A 23,318-nucleotide genomic window follows, 5' to 3' on the forward strand; every position below is an offset into this window, starting at 1 on the left:
ATATCCAAGATTCATTATTTTGACTGTTATAACAAAATAAAATTTACATTCGTTATATTAACAATTTTGTAGTTATAAAAATGCAAAGTTGAATTTGCCTTTGTTTTCTCTAAGTTAATCCGAGACGTCGGATATATCTGTTCACGTCGTCTCACACCTCTTTTCGTGAGAATTAATACTGAACTTATAAGCATCTGATCAATAATTGAACAAAATAAAACGCCTTCTGAGCTTACGAACATTCATAAGTGGAAAAAATATCATCCATGTGGAACTCCCGTCCACTATCCATCAATAATGTCAAAGTGTCACACATTATCAGAATAAAATACATAGAAAATAATTCTCTAACTACTAACAAATTACTACATCTACAGCTAACTACTGAAATTATCAAGAAGACTGTGATTATCAAGAAGAAAATATCTACAATATTTACATGTCGACGAGTGTCGATCAACTATATCACTCTTCTGTTAACAGATTTATTACGTTCCAACAAGATCGAGTTACCTCATGAGAGCGAAATATTGCATTAACGAATGAGCTTGCCTAGTCACGAATCAAATTTTATCGAGATATTTCATCGAAGATCTGTTCTTCAGACCTAAGGCCTTCACGAACATTCACCTGTACCTTCAACTTGAAATTATTAAAGTACCTGAGCAAAATTGGGATATTCTCACGAATTAAGAAGTGCATCGATTAACATGGACTTTCATTTTCTTCATCTGAGGACACTAATAATTGAGTACACTGCCTACGTCTCGAATAATCCATATTCACATTACAACCTAACCCACATCAGGCTTTATAGTATTACAACATTAACATGTGAAAAACTCAGTTTCACGGAGATTCATATCATGCGCAATTATTCCACATACTTTACACGTACAGTGTACCACAATGACGACTCTAACTTGTCGCATCCTAATATCAAATATGTGTAGCTACGAAATATAAGGACTTAACTTAAGGAGATATCTTCACGTCTGGAAGTCTGGATTCTCAATCAGTCATTCTAGGATGAAAGAATCTGCATCCCGACGCCGCCGACGGTGGTCGATGGTTTAGAACTTCATGGTGAAGCACTGGTAATCCATAACACGAAGTTCCGTCCTCTTCTGGAAATGATCACGTCCAGGTCCTCCACGTTCACTCGTGAGAAAGCTGAAACTTACACAAAGTGCTTTAGAATAAACTCCAAACACACACGTAACTGTATTTTGGAAATGACACGTACTTAAGGGATTCATATCTGCACATTCAACGTCTGATCACAACACTGTTCTACGTTGTAGACAATTTTCAGAAGTGTAGAGCACAGGAGTGAAGCCACTGTTCCTGACGACAGTATTCACGATGTTCTACGTTGAAAATCTTGCTGGCAAGGACTCTGAGCGACTGAAGATGATAGTTCGGGAACACGTCAGTATGTGAGAGTGAGTACTTTTATCACATGACTTAAATATCGTGTCTGGTGCTCATGCACGGAAGTAAAGTCAATTTAGATACTGAATTCTTCTACCGTATGAATATATAATTTTATCACCATTTCAGCCAAAAGGTCGCGTAAATTAGTCAAAAATTTTAGTTTTAATTTATATCATCTAAACGTGCAATTATTCATCCAGTTTATTTTAATTTAATCCATGGGCATTCCGTAATTATGCATGTCATGGCACCAAAGATATTATAAAAATTTCATTCATATCGTTCCTCGCCAATTACAAGTGACACGCGCTAGCAACTTTTTTCTCTCGCCAACCTTCATTTTTTATTTTATTTTGGTAGTCGACCAGCCACCCTCTTCACGTCAAAAAACTTGTTCTCGTCCTCGAGCCAAGGTCGCGCACACTCCCTCTTGCCGACAAGCGAACACAAGCCACACGCCTGCATCTGTACAGTCAGCCGTGACCTAATTACGGCAACAATATGTATATGTAGATTACTTTTGTTTCAGATTTAGTTATATTTATCTTGTCCTGGGGGAGGAGGGAAAATAAAAGGGGCTCAGAAAATATTTATACGACTGACCATTTTTAATGAACAGGAGAGCTGCCCATCACTGGAAATATTTATAAGACTGACCCTGAACAGGAGAGCTGCCCATCACTGGAAATATTCATAAGACTGGCCCTGAACAGGAGAGCTGCCCATCTTTGGAAATATTTATAAGACTGACCCTGAACAGGAGAGCTGCCCATCACTGGAAATATTTATAAGACTGACCCTGAACAGGAGAGCTGCCCATCACTGGAAATATTTATAAGACTGGCCCTGAACAGGAGAGCTGCCCATCACTGGAAATATTTATAAGACTGACCCTGAACAGGAGAGCTGCCCATCACTGGAAATATTTATAAGACTGACCCTGAACAGGAGAGCTGCCCATCACTGGAAATATTTATAAGACTGACCCTGAACAGGAGAGCTGCCCATCACTGGAAATATTTATAAGACTGGCCCTGAACAGGAGAGCTGCCCATCACTGGAAATATTTATAAGACTGACCCTGAACAGGAGAGCTGCCCATCACTGGAAATATTCATAAGACTGGCCCTGAACAGGAGAGCTGCCCATCACTGGAAATATTTATAAGACTGACCCTGAACAGGAGAGCTGCCCATCTTTGGAAATATTTATAAGACTGACCCTGAACAGGAGAGCTGCCCATCACTGGAAATATTCATAAGACTGGCCCTGAACAGGAGAGCTGCCCATCACTGGAAATATTTATAAGACTGACCCTTGTTAATGAACAGAAGAGATGACCATCACTGGAAATATTTATAAGACTGGCCCTGAACAGGAGAGCTGCCCATCACTGGAAATATTTATAAGACTGACCCTGAACAGGAGAGCTGCCCATCAATGGAAATATTCATAAGACTGACCCTGAACAGGAGAGCTGCCCATCACTGGAAATATTTATAAGACTGACCCTGAACAGGAGAGCTGCCCATCACTGGAAATATTTATAAGACTGACCCTGAACAGGAGAGCTGCCCATCACTGGAAATATTCATAAGACTGACCCTGAACAGGAGAGCTGCCCATCACTGGAAATATTTATAAGACTGACCCTGAACAAGAGAGCTGCCCATCTTTGGAAATATTTATAAGACTGACCCTGAACAGGAGAGCTGCCCATCTTTGGAAATATTTATAAGACTGACCCTGAACAGGAGAGCTGCCCATCTTTGGAAATATTTATAAGACTGACCCTGAACAGGAGAGCTGCCCATCACTGGAAATATTTATAAGACTGACCCTGAACAGGAGAGCTGCCCATCACTGGAAATATTTATAAGACTGACCCTGAACAGGAGAGCTGCCCATCACTGGAAATATTTATAAGACTGACCCTGAACAGGAGAGCTGCCCATCACTGGAAATATTTATAAGACTGACCCTGAACAGGAGAGCTGCCCATCTTTGGAAATATTTATAAGACTGACCCTGAACAGGAGAGCTGCCCATCTTTGGAAATATTTATAAGACTGACCCTGAACAGGAGAGCTGCCCATTTTTGGAAATATTTATAAGACTGACCCTGAACAGGAGAGCTGCCCATCTTTGGAAATATTTATAAGACTGACCCTGAACAGGAGAGCTGCCCATCACTGGAAATATTTATAAGACTGACCCTGAACAGGAGAGCTGCCCATCACTGGAAATATTTATAAGACTGACCCTGAACAGGAGAGCTGCCCATCACTGGAAATATTTATAAGACTGACCCTGAACAGGAGAGCTGGCCATCACTGGAAATATTTATAAGACTGACCCTGAACAGGAGAGCTGCCCATCACTGGAAACAGCGATTTCGATGCACCAATTGGTAGCTGTTTGCACGTGTGTGTCTCCCACATGCTCTGTCCTGAGTACTTCGTCTCTGAGTGACGATTTGTGGCAAACCTGCGCGGAGCTGTTTGCGTAAGACTTTGAGACTGGAAGTGTTTTGAAAGATCTCCAGCGAAGTCTGCAATACAAAACTTATGGGCAAAATGGCCCGAAACACGCTGTGTAGCGAATAAAATCTATAACTATCCCAAAAGCTTTCAAACACCAGAAAACATTGCTCGAATCAAGAAAAGCCTTGAATAAAGTCCGGCGGAATCTCCGCGCCATTTATCTGTGAAAGTGAGAATTAAGGGACCGTCATATCGGAACATTGTCAAAAAGGACCTGCATCTTAATCCTTACAATCTTGCTCTTGTGCATGCATTAATGCGTCTTGAGTTCTGCCGGTGGTTCCTGAGTGAAGTGGAGTCAAGTCTTTTGGGTCCTCACTCTTCATTTCTTCAGGTGAAGCCTGGTTCAGCCTGTCAGGGTATGTGAGCTGACAGACCACTCGCCATTATGCATCATAAAATCACCGTCAATACGTTGAAAAGCCGTCGCATATTCTCAAGATTGGTGTGTGAGCGCAATGCCTGGTATCCGAACTGTATGTCGTGATACTGTCTAATCCATATGTGCATCAGGTCACAGAATATGAGCGACAGTGTCGATATTTTCAACAAGACGTAGCAACAGAACACGCCGCCTTGACAACCTTGTCACAAGTGGACAATCAGCAAAGTCAAATCAACTGGCCACCTCAATCGCCTGATCTCTCTCCCTGAAGGGTTTGAGATAAGTCGAACACAGCGCTGCATCGGGATCAACGGTGGTCATTTCCAGAATCTTCTGTGAAATTAAGGGTCATACCCATTATACATATTTTTATTTTGCCCATCCCATACAAGAACATTCAGCTGAATTATACCTGTCTCTTTCAGAGTCTGGCAACACCTTCACGGACTACAAGAACAGTGGAGGAATCCTGATGATGATTGGTGTGTTATTCTTCTGGGATATCGGAGTGAAGGCTTGTGACCGAGCCCTCAGACAGCCAGACATCCAGAAGCTAATCAATGACAACGATCCACAATTCGATCTGATCATTTTTGAGAACTTCGTCAGCGAGTGTTTCTACGGCTTCGTTCACAAGTACAAAGTGCCTGTGATAAACGTCAGTCCGACGACGGCGGGACTGTTCATGGGAGACCCGGTCGGAAACCCGTACACTCCGTCGTACGTTCCAGACATTCAAATGGGATACAGTGACCACATGACGTTCTCAGAGAGAGTCGTCAACATATTGTTCGCCGGACTGTTCACCGTCGGACGACGACTCCTGTACCTCCATCGCCACGATGCACTCGTGATGGAACACTTCAAGGACCCCACGTTTCCTGGTGTTTCTGCCCTGGAGCCCAACGCTTCTCTCCTTCTGGTCAACAGTCACGTCAGCTTGAGCTTCCCCCGCCCGTTCACTCCCAACACGATAGAAGTGGGCGGCATGCACATCAAAGCGGCGAAGAAGCTGCCCAAGGTAAGCCACATCCTGTTTGTTATGAAGGAGCATTCATTATCAGTCCCTACTGAAGTGTCAATATCACCCACTCACATTCCTTGGCAAGTTTACACAACATATGCATCTTTAAAATTGGTTTGATACATTCTGAGGATGTTCCTTGTGTTCTTCAACAGGTATGTTCTAGTTAGTGATTCGACAGAATGTTTCGTGAATATTTACAAGAACTGCAATGAAACACAGGTCCAGCATTTACCTGATGTGAAAATGGGAAACCACGGAAAACCATCTTCAAGGCTGCCGGCAGTGGGGTTCATCTCCGCGCCCCTAACCACTCGGCTAACTCGCTTGGTAAAAACCAAGTGAACAAGTCTTAAGATGTGTCCAATCATTCTATCTCTTCTTCTCATGAAATTTTGCCAAATCCTTCTCCTCTCGCTAATTATCTCTTCATTTGTGATTCCATCTCACCTTCAGCATTCTTCTGTAACACCATATTTCAAAAGGTTCTATTCTCTTTCTTTCTGAGCCAGTTATTGCTCTATACAATGCCACTTTCCAGACGATAGTCTTCAGAAATTTCTAATTCCTACATCAGCCAAATTCTTTTCTTAAGAAAGCTCTTCCTTACTTCTGTCGTCAGTAGTTATTCTTCCTTCCTGCATTACTTGGCTTCATTCACCTGCACTCCATCACTTGTACTCCTTCTCTCTAGATCTTCTGCTGACTCAGATGGAATAGCAATATTATCGCCAAATCTTAGAGTTTTGATTTCCTTTCCTTCGATTGTGATTCCCTTACCAAATTCTTCTTTGATTTCGTTTACCGTCAGTTCTATAGTGTGCCCTATAATGACCAATGCCGAGATCGAACTAAGTGCATCATAGTGAACAATACATCCACAACAAGTGGCACATAGCTTACCTTGCATGAGTAATCCTCTCCATCAGCTCCGGCATATGAGAATTCTTCAGGGGTAACGGGTAAGGAAAAAGTGTTACCAAAATCATATAAAGTAAAATAAAATAATTTAAATGAAGAGGAATAATAAGAAAATGCAAGGTGTAAACTCCCACAAGAACTAAAAATGAGCTGCTTTCCGATCTTAACAAACAAGTTTATTACAATACTCTAATTTGTTTTTATATTGTTAATTAACAGAGATGAAAGGCATTTATGTAATTTACATGAAAATCATGGACAAAATTATATGGTTTGGCGTCGAAATCAGGTTCTTCATGACATGAAACTAGCGTGGAGGAGATATCTTCATCATGCAGCGTCAAGCTCTGCAACAACACCATCACGATCGCATTAAATAAATGAAATTTAACATAAATCTGCTCAAATGCAAGTCATGTCTACCAATGACCTACTTCTCTACGTGAATCTATGCCTCAGTGCTCCTAGTTATCCTATCAATTCTAAACAAACATCTTATATACACTCATTTTCTGGGAATCGATCCCGAGACCTTCCCAAGTACAATAGCTATAGAACAACAGATAAATAAAAGGGGCATATGTTTACATTATGCCGATACATCTACCTAGTTGCAAGCCTCTATGAATGACCTCGACTAATTCTAAGACGGCATTATATAAAAAGAATCACTGCTCTACGGTATTCTTGACAGACAACACACAGTTTCAACTTTCAGACATCCATGTCCTGACGTCAGAAACCACATACATTACCCTCTTAAACCTCGGTGTTTTGTACCAAGCGCGCAGCCATTTCCCTTTGGCTATAAATATCCCTCAGCTGTCACCGCATAAACAAAGTTACGTGGAGGGTGATTCTCTCTGCTCCTCGGCCCTTAAATCTGACATACCTATTGCCCTCATTCAAATATAATTACTATAGGCCATTTTATACTTTACAATACTCTCTCGCAGATAATATAAATACAACAGGCTCATATATCACTTAGCATGGGTGCTATCACAGCACATTCCTAGCCTGGCCGTCCAACTGGTGCTCACATTCACAAACACTTACTTCACAGCTATATCTGATTCTCAATAGGGCCTCCACTTAATACTCAGGGCATAATAACATTATTACACAATTATAATAGGTCTCTTATTATATGACTGCTCATCTTGATATGCCGACCCGAGTATGTTTAAGAATTATAGAAGATCCTAGGCTTTCGGCGTTTTACAACAGATGTTACGGCCGACACTACGCCTGCACCTGGTTACTGCCTAACCCACCTGTCTTAGTTCTACTGTTATAAGACCGTATTGGTCCAATAAATGAAATACCCGACCTCAAATTCTTACCATGAATCTAATATCAGCAATAATGACACCAATAAAAAATAGTTGAGATGGAGATTGTCCCGCGGTAGAGTGCAGCGCTTTTCGGAATTGCCGAAGGAACTCGTTCAGTTTGGTCTGCAAAGTTCCCTTGGTGGTCTTCATGGCAAAGAGTGCGTCCTTCACTGTTTGGACATGCCGTTCTGCTTGGCCATTAGTTGATGGATGGTACGGCGCTGTAAGCTTGTGGTACTTCACACCACTATTCTGCAAGAAGGCCTTGAATTCTTCTGCGATGAGCTGCCTACCGTTGTCCGAAACATGCGCTGTAAACAAGTCGTCCATCAGGATTATTGTTGCTGCTGCTGTCATGGAGGTCGTCGGCTTGACCTCGAGCCACTTGCCGTAGGCGTCTACAACAATCAGAAGCATGGTGCCTGCATAGTCGATGTGGATGCATTCCCACAGTGCCTTCGTGTCCTCCCAGTGATTGTCGCGGAACTTGGGTGGAGCGTGCGCACGGGTTGCGCATCTGGTGCAGGATTTCACGGTCTTCTCAATGTCGGGGTCGATGCCTGGCCAAAACGCGAAGGAACGTGCCATTCCCTTCATTTTGACGATGCCGAGGTGACCTGCGTGCAGGTCAGCTTCTCGTAGTGCAGGCGGGACTACTACTTTGTGCTCAAACATCAAGCAGTTGGCGGCGAGTATGTATTTCGCCTCAGCTGCCTTGAAGTCATGGCGAGTGAGATCTTGGCCTCCTTCGAGATGTTTGAAAATGCTGCCTAAATAAGGGCCCTTCCTCGTCTCTCTTGCGATGGCTTCGGCTTTGACGGATAACTGCTGCGTCTGGTGAACTGTAAATATATCAACATCATCGTAATCCTCGTGTCTTCCCTCTGATGCGGTATTGAGTTTTGGATCTTGTTGACAGTCGATGGTAACGGCGCTCTGGATCAGTAGTCAGCGTTAGCATTTTGCTTCGACGTTTTAAACGACACAGTGTAGTTAGTGTGTGCGAGGTAGTCGGCATAATTTGCCATGCGACTAATGCACAGGACTGGTAGTGACTTCTCTGGGTGCAGGATCTGTGATCTGTGATCAACGTGAAGTGGTGAGCATACGGATAGTTTAAAACTTCTGTACTGCCCAGACGATGGCGAGCGCTTCCTTATCAACCTGATGGTACCTCTGTTCCGTTGCCAATATTGTCCGACTAGCGTATGCGATAGGCCGTTCGTGTCCGTTGCTGAGCCGGTGTGACAGCACTGCACCAAGACCAGTTTTGCTTGCGTCTGTTGCCAGAAAAAGTGGTAATGCTGGATCATACTGCATAAGGACCTGCGGCGAGGTTAGAGCATCCTTGATATCCTGGTAAGCCCTGTCACCCTTCAGCAGCATGTCCCTGAGTGGTCGATCTCTTGTTGACAGGTTGTGGATGAAGGCGCTGTAATATGTCGCTGTACCCAGAAACAACTGGAGTTCTTCTGTAGTCGTAGGTTTCGGTGCATCTCGTACAGCTCGCATGTGCGCGTCAGACTTATGGATGACTTATGTTGCTCCACTTTCGGAATTGGGTGTTCATCGATGATGATCCGCGGCTTGAGAGTAGGTTTGTAGTTACCCGTAATTTTCAACTTGCCGTTTTTCTTCACGACGACATGAGTTGTTGACCCACTCTGAGTATTCTACTCTCTTGTAGAAACCAGATTCGATCTCGGCATCGTTTTCTCTGGCGTAGGCAGTTCGCAGGGCCACATGAACTTCACGTGCTCGGGAGAAGTTGGGGGTAGCTCCATCCTTCAGGTGCATTTTCGCTGGTGGGCCTGACTGCTTCCCGGGGGTATGGCTGAAGACACCCTGGTGCTGGTTGAGGATGGCATACAGTTCCTTTTGCTGGTCCAGGGACAGAGACTGTTTGGCGGAGTGCTGTTGGATCTATCCTGGTCTTCCAAAAAGCTGCTCGTAATTGATCTCTCGTGCGAACTCAGAGATCCACTCTCGACCAAGGAGTGTCTCAAATTCATCGTCGACGATGTAGAGGTCAAGGTTCATGGAGGTGGTGCCGATGGTGGCGGTGACTGGCATCTTGCCGATGCAGTTAATGTGGTGGCCAGTGCAGTTTTCTGCAAAGGAAAACCTAGTTTTATCATACCTAACCTCTATTTGGTCAATATTAAACAGGGGGCTCCAGTGTCGAGTTCCATCTTGACGGTGGTTCCCTCTATCTTGACATCTATCAACTGCTTCCATGGAGACTGTATTGCTCCGAAGACCTCAACTTTGTTGAAATGATGTATGGCATCAATGCTGTTGGCTAGATGCTCATCTTCGGTCACGTGGTTTGTCTTGCGCTGCTTTGGTTTGGACGTACAAACTTTAGCAATGTGACCTTTCTTGCCACACATCCGGCAATCAGCGTTGAGGAAGCTGCACTGACTGAGTGGATGGTTCCCGCCACATCCAACACACGACGATGACGATTGGTCACGTGGTGTTCCTTGATTAGCTGGATGTGATCCTTACTTAGGGCTAGGTTGGTCAGATTTCTGTTGGCGATTGATCGATTTCTCACGTTGCATTGGTTGCTGCCCCTCCGCGACTGTGGCTTTTCGTAGCCTATTCGGTTGGTTGAGTCGGGTCTCGAGTTTATTTTCGGGTTCTTAACCTCATCATCAGTGTTCCGGGTGGCTTCGAGTGTGCAGGCTATCTCATACGCAGCTATGTAGCTGTCCGTTTTTTGCAATAATTTCGTCGCACACTTTGAGCAGTTGTTCGATTAGCATGCGGTCTAAAAATTCTCCATACTCACAGTGTGTTGCTGCTTGCCTTAATGTGAGAGTGAACTGGCGATTGTATCCCCTGTCCTCTGCATGATGCTCCGGAATTTTATGATCTCTGCGTGTTTATTGCGACTGGCGTCAAAATGGTCCTTCAACTTCGACTGAATTTCGCTGTATGAGATAGTTTCCGGGTCGATGGGGCTTACGAGAAACTGTAAAGCATCGTTGAGTTCGGCGCCCATGTGGGCACGGCGTACTACGCGTACTCTTTTTACTCAGATCGAGCGACCAGGTACTACGTGAAATAGTCCCCTGTGGTGCTCCCATCGGCAGCGCGATATGCTGGCATCGAGAACTGTGGTGGTCGAGGTTGTGTTGGTGGCGCTGACTCGATCGCGGTGGCAATTCGCGCGGTGGAATCCCTGAGAGCGTAGGATATCATCCCGGAAAGAGCCTGAAGAAGTTGCGCGGATACTCTTTGTGACATGTTGAAGGAAGATGGTTCACTAATTCACTGATACTCTAACACGTGTGATGTTGAACTTCGTTCGGTACCTCGTGCGCGCGTTGAGGTTACATTTCTCAAGAGTTTCACTTCACTGCCTCGTACGAGTTTCACTTCGCTATTTATCGGGTACACACGATGTTATTTACAAATCTCACTTAGGGAGGGTCATTCGTCGTTCACTAGTGCACTAACCCGCGTGATGTCGCGCTTCGTTCGGTAGCACATGGTCGCGTTGAGGTTAAGTTTCGCGCGTGAGTTTCACTTCACTTCACTTTTTCTCGAGTGCACGCGACTTTATTTATCCATCCCAAATCTGACACCACTTTTGTATTTGTGGGTTGATAAATAACACAAACTGATTAGAAAATCAATGTATTTAGAGGATAAAACTACAGACAAATATGGAGAAGAACAATACTCATGGTTGTTCTTCTTCTTCTTCTTCTTCTTGCTGATAGGTTTGTTTATGTTTGTTTGTACTATTACCCAGTCACTGTGTATGTGTATTATCGTTTCGTATATGTTAGATAAGACTTGTTATACACACGCATCACACATTATGGGATTTTATTCACACATAAATTCATAATGTTATTGTTACACCAAAGGTTAACTAACGGTTGTACTCAAATGCAAGGCATAGTGATTGAAGGTTACGGTTACAAAGATTGTAGGAGTGTAAAACCTATGATAGCTGCTAAAACAAAAGAAGGTCGTTTGTTTACAACGTTAATTTGGTATGATCAAGAAACTGGTTTAAAAGTGAAATTGTGTGGGGTGATGGTTCAAATAATAAACATTGGAAAACTCATGGTTAGTAGTTGCAAGTCCCTCTGTGTCCACCATATTGCCAACTGATGGGTGTGAAATCGCAATAGTTACAGAGAGTTTGAATACACAACAAAGTTCAATAGTTTTTCAAAATCAGGAGTATACAGGATTATTTGCAACAGTTGTAATTCTTCTTACGTCTGACAGACCGGGAGGAATTTTAATATAATGTACTCAGAACACGTCAATGCTCTGAAGTACAATAAATTTTCAGCTGTAGGACAGCATATGCATGACTATAATCACAAATTCACAGACATAAAACAAGATATGGAAATTCTCCAAATCTTCAACAAAGAACCGCTCCTTAACATTAGTGAAAACTGCTTCATACATATACATCAATATTTTAACCCGAATCATAATCTTAATGACATTTCAGAAAAGCCAAACATCTTATTTGACCTTCTAATTCCCAACAAGTCATAATTCAGTTTTCATAATATTCACAGCACCATTCCTCAGCAGCCATCTCTTTTCCCATGTCCGTCGGCCCCGCCTCAGTTTCCCCCCATTCCCCTCCACCTCCTCCTCTCCTTTCCGTGACCTCTACCTTTGCCCCACCCCCTTGCCCTTTGCCCTGACCCTTCCTTTTCCTTTGAATCTCACAACGGTTAGTATGAGGCATACAACAATAGGCCGCGCACCAAACGCCGCAACGAGAGGTAAGTCTCATACAACCTATGCCATTTGACTAACATGCTCTCTCTCTCTCTCTCTCTCTCTCTCTCTCCCCTTCTATTCATAAATTTATCTAATTTTATCACTTATTCAGGTTAACTTTATGGACACCGCAATGAACTGCGAATGTATACCAGGCACAGATTAAGAATGTGTCAGTTTTAACCATATCGTCAAGTGCCGTCCTGACAATGTCCAACAGCATTTCAGCATGTTTTTAACAAGCACTACGGAAACATTTTATTTACGCTGGTCGATGTGAAAACACCGTCTAGCAGTTATGCGTCAGCTGGTGGTTATTTACAGTGGCATCCAGTGGCTTGCATACCGCTAACACCACTCAAGTAGATTTGGTGATTGATGATCTGACTACAGAATCAACATTTACCAATGCCGTTTTGCAATTGGAATGTAATGATTAGCAGTGATGGAACTAACAATTCTATGAATATCAATACAAAAAAGAGTCTGGATGATGAGCATACTCCAGAGGCTAAGAATTTAGAGCCTAAATTTATTTTTCATATTTTACACTTAGTTCATCCCAGGTTTTAGTTGTGTGTTTGTACATCAGTTTTCATGTCAACTGTGTGATTTTACACTTTGTTTAATTATTAGATGTATGACATTAAGGCTGAAGATGGCCAGCCAAGGCCGAAACTAGTCTCTAGTTTAGTAATGTAATTCAATAATATTGCATAGTATAGTATTGAAAAAGGTGGACCATACGACATTAATTTAATAATTATTATTGTGATCACAATTCAATACGGATCAAAACCATAAAGTTTATATCCTATGATCACTTTCAGTACCGTTATATGCGAATTGAAAGTAAACTCATGGTCGAATAAAAACCCGTATATCACTGTCACCTAGCTTGTAAGTGTAGTGGACGGGAGTTTTCCTTCTGGTGAACGACATCGTTACACATTTTAATACATTTAAGTACAGTTTATTTTCAGTCGCCCACTCCAATATATTTTTCATATCTAGCTGAAGCTGTTTACAGTCGTTTATGTTTTCAATGGCTTTGAACACTTTGAAATAGTCCGAGTGTATTAGACAGCTGGAATATTTCACTTGTTCAGGTAAGTTATTCACGAATGCGAGAAAAACTAAAGGGCCTAAATTTGCCCCCTGAATTATTCCTGATTTTACGGGATATTCCCGAGAATAATGTTTCTGAAAAGAAATGAATTGCTTCCTATCATCCAGATAGGAAGTGAAATGAGGCAACAGTTGTTTCGAGAAACCGAACAGGTTTAACTTACCTAGTAGGGCATCGTGATTAACTTTATCGAATGTTTTTGCAAAATCTGTAAACACTACGTCCATTTGTCCACCTCTGTCAAATTCTGTGGACACTCGCTGAGTGAAGTTAATCAAGTTTATGAGTGTGGAACGTCATGAAAGTAAACCGGTTGTTTGTCTGGTATAAGAGGTCTTAAATATGTTGTTAGTCGATTACATAACATGAATTTGAAAACTTTCGCTATCGCGGATAATATAGAAATAGGCCGGTTGTTGTTTATTAATGTGGGATCCCCTGATTTAAGTATGGGGCATACTCGTGATAACCTCCATACGGATGGAAATATGGTTGTTTTAATAATTAAATTATAAATAAATAGAAGTGGATGCTTAAGATCATCTGAACAACCTTTTATCACACACGGTGGTACTTGGTGTGGTCCTGCAGATGCTTTAGGTATCAGCCTTTTAAGTGCTACTTCAACCTCTTCTAAAGCAAAGATTTTAATATACAACGTATCGTTAGTGAAGGATGGAGCGTTAGGTATGCGATATTGTGCCTTATGCGGGGAATATACTGATTGGAAGTAGACCGCAAAACCTTCTACAATTTCATCCTTAGTATCTAGTACCGTACGTTATTTTGATGTTTGTAAGTGTCGTAATCCCTACTGTTCTTTCTCCTATTTTTAACATATGCACAAAAAGATCAATATTGATACCTTGTTCCACTGTCTCAATGTATCTTTTGTGTGTGGACTTAATTTCAGATTTAATTTCAGCTCTCAGCATTTTATATTGACTAACATAATGTATCGTAATGTGCTTCCACTTTCTGTAATATTATTTTTCTTTCTTATCTGTAAACCTAATGGGGTATGTTTTCCGTTATCTGTTTTTCTCGTGGGAACCGATTCGTTTATCGCTGAATAAATGTTGCCGTAAAACAGTCTACTACAGCATCAACTTTAGTGCATTCATAGAGAGAATTCCAATCCGTGTCTCTAAGCTTCATGAACAGTCGTTCGTAGTTCACTTTTCTTTAAACTATATGAAGTCCGTGGAGTGGTGTTAGGTTTAGCCCGTCATTCTATTTCTAGGGCCGGGTGGTGTACATCCTCTGGCAGTAACGGGTCTGTGCTCCTTGTACATTCAATGTTTGAAATACTTTGATTAGTCATTACCAAGTCTAAAGTTTTTCCATTACAATTTGGAACTGAATTACATAAGAAAATAGTATGAAGATTAATAAAATAATAAATTAAATTAATAAGATTTCTTAATTGCTGACTTTGCGTATTTGTGTTAAATCACTGTTCATGTTACTAATTGATGGTATGTTGAAATCGCTGACAATGACGACATTACTGTTGTGTAGCTCGTAATGAGATTCTAGCCATCCGAATATTTCACTGTAGACAGGTGATTTTGAGGAAGGTGGTACATACACATGACAGATATACCATACCTTTCCTTGAATGACAAGATTCAGTAAGAGCCCCTGAAAACTATTTGTGACCTACTCGGCCTTGAGCACAGTTCATCCTCTCCTGACAGCAGTGGACACACCCCCACCCTTCCTAGTGCTACGGTCAGCCCACTACACTCTGTACTGCTCACTATCGAACACAGTAGAGTCCAGCCAGGTCTCTGTTAGGGCCACGAATTGATATTCATTGGCATGAATGTTCTAACTCAGTTCATCAAGTTTTGTTTTTAACCCGCGCATATTTTAATAGTAAATGTTAAGCCCAGTGTCGTCCTTTTGATTTACAGCTTTTTTTAGGTCATCCAGCCGAGCCCGCGGTATAGGGGTAGTGTGCCTACCTCTTACCGGAACCCCCGGTTTAGATTCCCGGCTAGGTCAGGGATTTGTACCTGCATCTGAGGGCTGGTTCGAGATCCACTCCCCCTGCGTGATTACAGTTGAGGAGCTATCTGACTGTGAGATAGCGTCCCCGGTCTAGAAAGCTCAAAGTAGTTTGCTAAAAGTTCCACGTTTCGGCGGTTACAGGTGACCAACTCCCCATCCGTATTCTTAAAGTGAAGGCATTGTGGTTTATACCCCGAGAGTTCCTCTTTGAAGGCCTGATAAAAGTTCTTGGTTTTGTACATTTTTAATTCTTTATCTAACTTCTCCAGTCTTGAACGATCAAGATCTTTTCACACGTTTGATGATCTTATTCGACAGTTTCCGCATCATTCTGAAATTCTCCAGTCTTCCTTTCATTTAGTTGAGTACCAGTTCGTCCATGCTGCGGCGCGCTCATCAACGGCAAGCCTGCATTCAGTATTCCACCATCAATGTCGTCTCTTCCTTCGAGGTTGTCCGAGGTTATTGGTCGTTTCGCATATCGTGGACTTCAGTTGGTTCCAGTCTTTCATATCTTTTTGCAAGATGTCAGTTGCAAAACGTTCTTTATTCTCCAACAGGAATTGGGGATCAATCCTTGGTGGAATTCTGGTAGAAGGTATCTTTCGTTTGGGCAGTAATATGACCTTTATTTGTGTGAAGAAATGGTCAGAATCAACATTCCAACCTTTACGAACTCTGACATTCATGACCTCTTTCCTACATTTTACACTGATTGCAACATGACCGACATGAAATGATCCTTTAGCTGCGTTCGGTGAATACCAGGTGGTCTGGTATTTTGCCTTTCTGGGAAAAACTGTGGACATGATCTTCAACTGCTATAACCTACACAGTTCAATTAAGCGCTTGCCATGGGTGCTTGTTCGTCTATGTGCTGTGTAAGGCCCTAGTATATCTTGGTACCGTTGAAGTCACCTAAGAGGATTTTGACATGGTGACCGGGGATCTTACTGATATAGTCTTCTAGCATCTGCCAGAAACTTTGGACCTTTTCGGGGTTTTCCTTATTGTCATCATTAATTGGAGCGTGTGCATTAACAATAGAGTATCCCTTGTTGCCACATCTTAGAGATAACATGGAGATGCGTTCGCTATCTGATGTAAATCCGATGACAGATTCCATTATATAATGTCGTATTAAAAAGGCTGTGCCAAAAACGCTGGAGCAATGTGTGTTCTTAGACACTGATTTTCCCTTAATTACTCTATAGCCTTCTGACTCAAGAGCCACGTCATCAGTAAACCAAGTTTCTTGGACTGCTGTTATTGCAATTTTGGGCTTATGCAGGATGTCGATCAATTGCTTGAGTTTTCCGGTCTTACAGAGGGTTTGAATGTTGATGGTTCCAAAGTGTGTGACAGTTTTGGGTCTCAATGGGTTGGTGATATTGGGGAACTCCGACTTTCCCCGCACGATGAGGTCAGGCTCCCCAGAATCTGAAGGCCTGAATGTGCCACCATTGGTGACGGGAGATTGGATACTCCCTGGAGTATTGACATCTGCATTGTTGTTTATCATTGTATACTAAACGCCTTCAGGGTTGGCCACTCCGAATCTTATTCAGGAGCATTGATTACAATGGGGTCACCACTCCCAAAGGCATTTTAGAGCTACGGGCGCCCCTCACATGGGGAACAGACGCCCTTGCAGCCGCCCCTAACATGGGAAACAGACGCTGCTGATGCCAAACATACTCATATTATTCCCCGAGTACTGCGCTGCCTCTTCCACAATCTCCACCATTCAGAAGTCCATCTTCTCCGCTGTAGATTCTGTTGAGGGCTTCACTCATAACCCTGAGCTGGGACCCTTACCAGATGCTACTCACCGGGTCAGTGTGCTATGGGACTCACATAGGCAGGAGCGCCAATCCCTGGGCAGGGCTACCTCTGAAGAGGGTCCCTACCTGCTACCTGAATAATAATAATAATAATAATAATAATAATAATAATAATAATAATAATAATAATAATAATAATAATAATAATAATAATGACAAGTTTAAATAATTATAAAAGAAAACAGTCAGTATAAACAACAATATTATGCACCAACAGTAAATGATTAACAATAACAACAATGTCAACGATAACTGGCAAGGGTCAGTTACAGAGTTAGCAAGAAGAAAGGTCATGGGTTGGATGGACGGAAAAAATGAAAACCTGGAGAGAAATTCAAAGGAATCTTTTATTTTTTGTTTAAATGGTGCAAAAGGTGTGAATATGTCAATATCGGGTAGTGGGTTAATGGTGGAAGTTGGAGCGTTGTTGTAAGGTTAGGCGCGGACGGGACATGTGATGCGTATGCCGGTCGCATACGTGTATAGGGAAGTACATCGGAAGAGTGTAGGCACTGATCATTTTATGATGGTAACATAGATCGGAGAAATGTAAACGGCTTTTCTGCCCAGGTAGTTCAAAATGTCATTGCCATGCATCACTTAAAATCATTCATTTTCAGACCCTCATTATAAGATACTGTACTTTTAATCTGATGTTTTTGTTAACTTGGTGGAACAATGACACCTGTTTACTTGTTCCTTATTGTGCAGGATCTACAACAGTTCATGGACTCGGCTAAGCATGGAGTGATCTACTTCAGTCTGGGCTCCAATGTCCGCAGCTCGGACATGCCTCCCGAGTTACTGGAGACGTTTCTGATGGTCTTCTCCAAGCTGAAGCAGCAGGTGCTGTGGAAGTGGGAGAAAGACTCCCTTCCCGGTCAGCCTGCTAACGTACGTCTGGGCAAGTGGCTCCCTCAGACAGACATCCTGGCACATCCCAACCTGAAGCTCTTCATCACACACGGCGGACTGCTCAGTACGCAAGAAGCCATCTACAGGCAGGTTCCTATGTTGGCTATTCCCATCATGGCGGACCAGAGGAGCAACGCCAATCGGGCAACCGCAGCAGGCTACGCCCTCATGTTGGAGACGGAGAATATCACAGTCCAGTCATTGTCGTGGGCTCTATCTGAGCTCCTCAATAACCCCAGGTACGTGCTCTATATGTACAATGTCACTTTCTCGTGATAAATTGCTTGTTGATGTCAGTTGCAGTTCGTGAAGTTTGCTGATAGGGGCCCACATATTTAATTATAACATTAAGGTAACATTTTTTGTTATGTTCTAATGGCATTGTTCTGAGATAAAATATACACTCACTTAAGCCAAAACTGTGGAAGTAATAGTGTTTTGAGGATTGAATAATCTATAAAAACAAGATTGGCGCTGAGGAGCAGAGAGACAAGGATCGTGTGAGTGAGCCACCACTTTCTGTGTTAGAACACAAATTTCCTGTACCTTTTACACTTGTTTCCCGCCAAGGGCTATTTTAGAAGCCTTTGCTGGTTCACTCGGTAGATTGTACCATCTGCCTGTGATGGCTAACCAGCAGTATCCTTCACCAGCAGCTGATGAGAAGCTGTTCCTTAAGCTAGAGTTGTGAGTCTCCATGTAAGGATCACTTGAACAAGAGCTGTTATGAAGGGTTCATCATCAACATAAAGTCATAAGGATGATTATATTCATAACTAGCTTATGTACTGTGCTTCGCTACGGAATTCTCTATCGAAGCATAGAAAAAGGTCCACCTATTCAATGCCATTAGATTAATACTAACGAAATACTCAGAAAGACTGTCTTTGTGGTTTTCCCAAATGAAGTCAACATAGGTCATTACAATGACACCAGTAGAAATGTTGCGATTAAAAGCAATATTATCATATCAAATAGTTGAACAAATGAAAAAACACACATTTTTTACTCTTAATGATCAATACTACGGTGGCGATTTAACAGTCCAAAGTTCCAGAGCTGTAATGACCAGGCCGCAGACAGTTGCGAACACTCCTCTGCCATTATTCCATTAAATGTGCACATTGCTCATTCCAATAGGTGCCTCAGAGTAGGGATTGAATAACTGGTACACCAAGATGAACCAGTGTGTTACGTGCCACTAGTATTAAAACATTTATCAACCAGAGGAATGGCATGCTAAAGAACAGAGAGATCTAAATCCCCAGGTACTTCCCGCCATTATTCAGGCAGGTTGTTATACTCAGTACCAGGCAGTAATCCCATCTATTGGAGATGATTGCCAGCAGAAGACACAAAGCACATCACAACAAACACTGGTCCATGTAATGTTATTGTTGATCAATTTTATGAGCTTTCTATACTGTAGGCCTTCACATTTAGTTTTCTTCTGACTCTGTGATATTAGGCATCTTATATAATTATGTATAGCATAGACTGTAGTTCCTTATTCCCCGACTTTACATACCGATTTTCATTAAATACTGTTCGCCCATTTTCTCGTGACTCGACGCTGATATGGACTTAAGCAACAAAAATCCAAATTCATGATTATCTCTGTTATCATAGCCGGTGCGGTAAAAATGTATAAGACATAAATGATCGAAAATTTAATACTATATAACTTTAGTTATGTAGCATTTATCGATAGGACCACTAATAAAGTAAATATTTGAGAATTAAATTTTAGGCCTTCCCCTAAACTACCATTTCACTCAGTGTGAATAAAATTATTTATGGCCTAGATTTTAGCGACGTATTTCCTAACTTTACATACCGATTTTCATTAAATTCTCTTCGGCCGTTTTCTCATGATCCGCATACGTACATATATACATACATAGATACATACATACATACAGACAAATTATGGAAACTTAAAAAATGCATTTCCTTGTAACTGTGGACATGACCGATACAGAAATACCATGTTTTTAAAATTCTGAGCAATGTACAGACAAAACTCTTATTTTATCAATCAATCAATCAATACTGATCTGCATTTAGGGCAGTCGCCCAGGTGGCAGATTCCCTATTTGTTGTTTTCCTAGCCTTTCCTAAATGATTTCAAAGAAATTGGAAATTTATTGAACATCTCCCTTGGTAAGTTATTCCAATCCCTAACTCCCCTTCCTATAAATGAATATTTGCCCCAGTTTGTCCTCTTGAATTCCAACTTTATCTTCATATTGTGATCTTTCCTACTTTTATAAACGCCATTCAAACTTATTCGTCTACTAATGTCATTCCACGCCATCTCTCCGCGGACAGCCCGGAACATACCACTTAGTCGAGCAGCTCTTCTTCTTTCTCTCAATTCTTCCCAACCCAAACATTGTAACATTTTTGTAACGCTACTCTTTTGTCGGAAATCGCCCAGAACAAATCGAGCTGCTTTCCTTTGGATTTTTTCCAGTTCTTGAATCAGGTAATCCTGGTGAGGGTCCCATACACTGGAACCATACTCTAGTTGGGGTCTTACCAGAGACTTATATGCCCTCTCCTTTACATCCTTACTACAACCCCTAAACACCCTCATAACCATGTGCAGAGATCTGTACCCTTTATTTACAATCCCATTTATGTGATTACCCCAATGAAGATCTTTCCTTATATTAACACCTAGATACTTACAATGATCCCCAAAAGGAACTTTCACCCCATCAACGCAGTAATTAAAACTGAGAGCACTTTTCCTATTTGTGAAACTCACAACCTGACTTTTAACCCCGTTTATCAACATACCATTGCTTGCTGTCCATCTCACAACATTTTCGAGGTCACGTTGCAGTTGCTCACAATCTTGTAACTTATTTATCACTCTATAGAGAATAACATCATCCGCAAAAAGCCTTACCTCCGATTCCACTCCTATACTCATATCATTTATATATATAAGAAAACATAAAGGTCCGATAATACTGCCTTGAGGAATTCCCCTCTTAATTATTACAGGGTCAGATAAAGCTTCACCTACTCTAATTCTCTGAGATCTATTTTCTAGAAATATAGCAACCCATTCAGTCACTCTTTTGTCTAGTCCAATTGCACTCATTTTTGCCAGTAGTCTCCCATGATCCACCCTATCAAATGCTTTAGACAGGTCAATCGCGATACAGTCCATTTGACCTCCTGAATCCAAGATATCTGCTATATCTTGCTGGAATCCTACAAGTTGAGCTTCAGTGGAATAACCTTTCCTAAAACCAAATTGCCTTCTATCGAACCAGTTATTAATTTCACAAACATGTCTAATATAATCAGAAAGAATGCCTTCCCAAAGCTTACATACAATGCATGTCAAACTTACTGGCCTGTAATTTTCAGCTTTATGTCTATCACCCTTTCCTTTATACACAGGGGCTACTATAGCAACTCTCCATTCATCTGGTATAGCTCCTCCGACCAAACAATAATCAAATAAGTACTTCAGGTATGGTACTATATCCCAACCCATTGTCTTTAGTATATCCCCAGAAATCTGATCAATTCCAGTCGCTTTTCTAGTTTTTAACTTTTGTATCTTATTGTAAATGTCATTGTTATCATATGTAAATTTTATTACTTCTTTGGCCTTAGTCTCCTCCTCTATCTCGACATTATCCTTGTAACCAACAATCTTTACATACTGCTGACTGAATACTTCTGCCTTTTGAAGATCCTCACATACACACTCCCCTTGTTCATTAATTATTCCTGGAATGCCCTTCTTGGAACCTGTTTCTGCCTTAAAATACTTATACATACCCTTCCATTTTTCACTAAAATTCGTATGACTGCCAATTATGTTTGCCATCATATTATCCTTAGCTGCCTTCTTTGCTAGATTCAATTTTCTAGTAAGTTCCTTCAATTTCTCCTTACTTCCACAGCCATTTCTAACTCTATTTCTTTCCAGTCTGCACCTCCTTCTTAGTCTCTTTATTTCTCTATTATAATAAGGTGGGTCTTTACGATTCCTTACCACCCTTAATGGTACAAACCTGTTTTCGCATTCCTCAACAATTTCTTTAAACCCATCCCAGAGTCTGTTTACATTTTTATTTACCGTTTTCCACCGATCATAGCTACTTTTTAGAAACTGCCTCATGCCTGCTTTATCAGCCATGTGGTACTGCCTAACAGTCCTACTTTTAAGACCTTCCTTTCTATCACATTTATTTTTAACTACCACAAAAACAGCTTCATGATCACTAATACCATCTATTACTTCAGTTTCCCTATAGAGCTCATCTGGTTTTATCAGCACGACATCCAGGATATTTTTCCCTCTGGTTGGTTCCATCACTTTCTGAATCAGCTGTCCTTCCCATATTAACTTATTTGCCATTTGTTGGTCATGCTTTCTGTCGTTCGCATTTCCTTCCCAATTGACATCTGGCAAATTCAGATCTCCCGCTACAATCACATTTCTTTCCATGTCGTTTCCCACATAGCTGACTATCCTATCAAATAATTCTGAATCCGCGTCAGTGCTACCCTTTCCCGATCTGTACACTCCAAATATATCAAGTTGCCTATTATCTTTAGAAATGAGCCTTACACCTAGAATTTCATGTGTCTCATCTTTAACTTTTTCGTAGCTTACAAATTCTTCTTTCACCAGAATGAACACTCCGCCTCCCACCCTTCCTATCCTATCTCTACGATACACACTCCAGTGCCGTGAGAAAATTTCTGCATCCATTATATCATTTCTCAACCATGATTCAACTCCTATTACAATATCTGGTGAATATATATCTATTAAATTACTTAATTCTATTCCTTTCCTTACAATACTTCTACAGTTCAACACTAACAATTTTATGTCATCCCTACTTGATTTCCAGTTCCCTGTTCCCTTATCACCGCTCCCTAGGCCATCCCGTTTCCCTGAATGTACCTCCCTATTACCCTTCCAAACAAATTTCCTAACTTATACGTACCACTGCGGT

At 41.6% G+C, this 23,318-nt stretch overlaps 1 protein-coding gene across 1 annotated transcript in view; it reads left to right on the top strand.

The window, feature by feature from the left end:
- Positions 1 to 23,318, top strand: part of LOC136884421 (UDP-glycosyltransferase UGT5) — a 54,417-nt gene that overhangs the window by 25,696 nt on the left and 5,403 nt on the right. The window contains exons 2-3 of the mRNA XM_067156567.2: positions 4,791 to 5,386; positions 18,118 to 18,560. Coding sequence (XP_067012668.2) covers positions 4,791 to 5,386; positions 18,118 to 18,560 — 1,039 coding nt within the window. The remainder of the gene's footprint in view (positions 1 to 4,790; positions 5,387 to 18,117; positions 18,561 to 23,318) is intronic.

Source organism: Anabrus simplex, chromosome 12 (assembly GCF_040414725.1).
Source record: "Anabrus simplex isolate iqAnaSimp1 chromosome 12, ASM4041472v1, whole genome shotgun sequence".
NCBI lineage: Eukaryota > Metazoa > Arthropoda > Insecta > Orthoptera > Tettigoniidae > Anabrus > Anabrus simplex.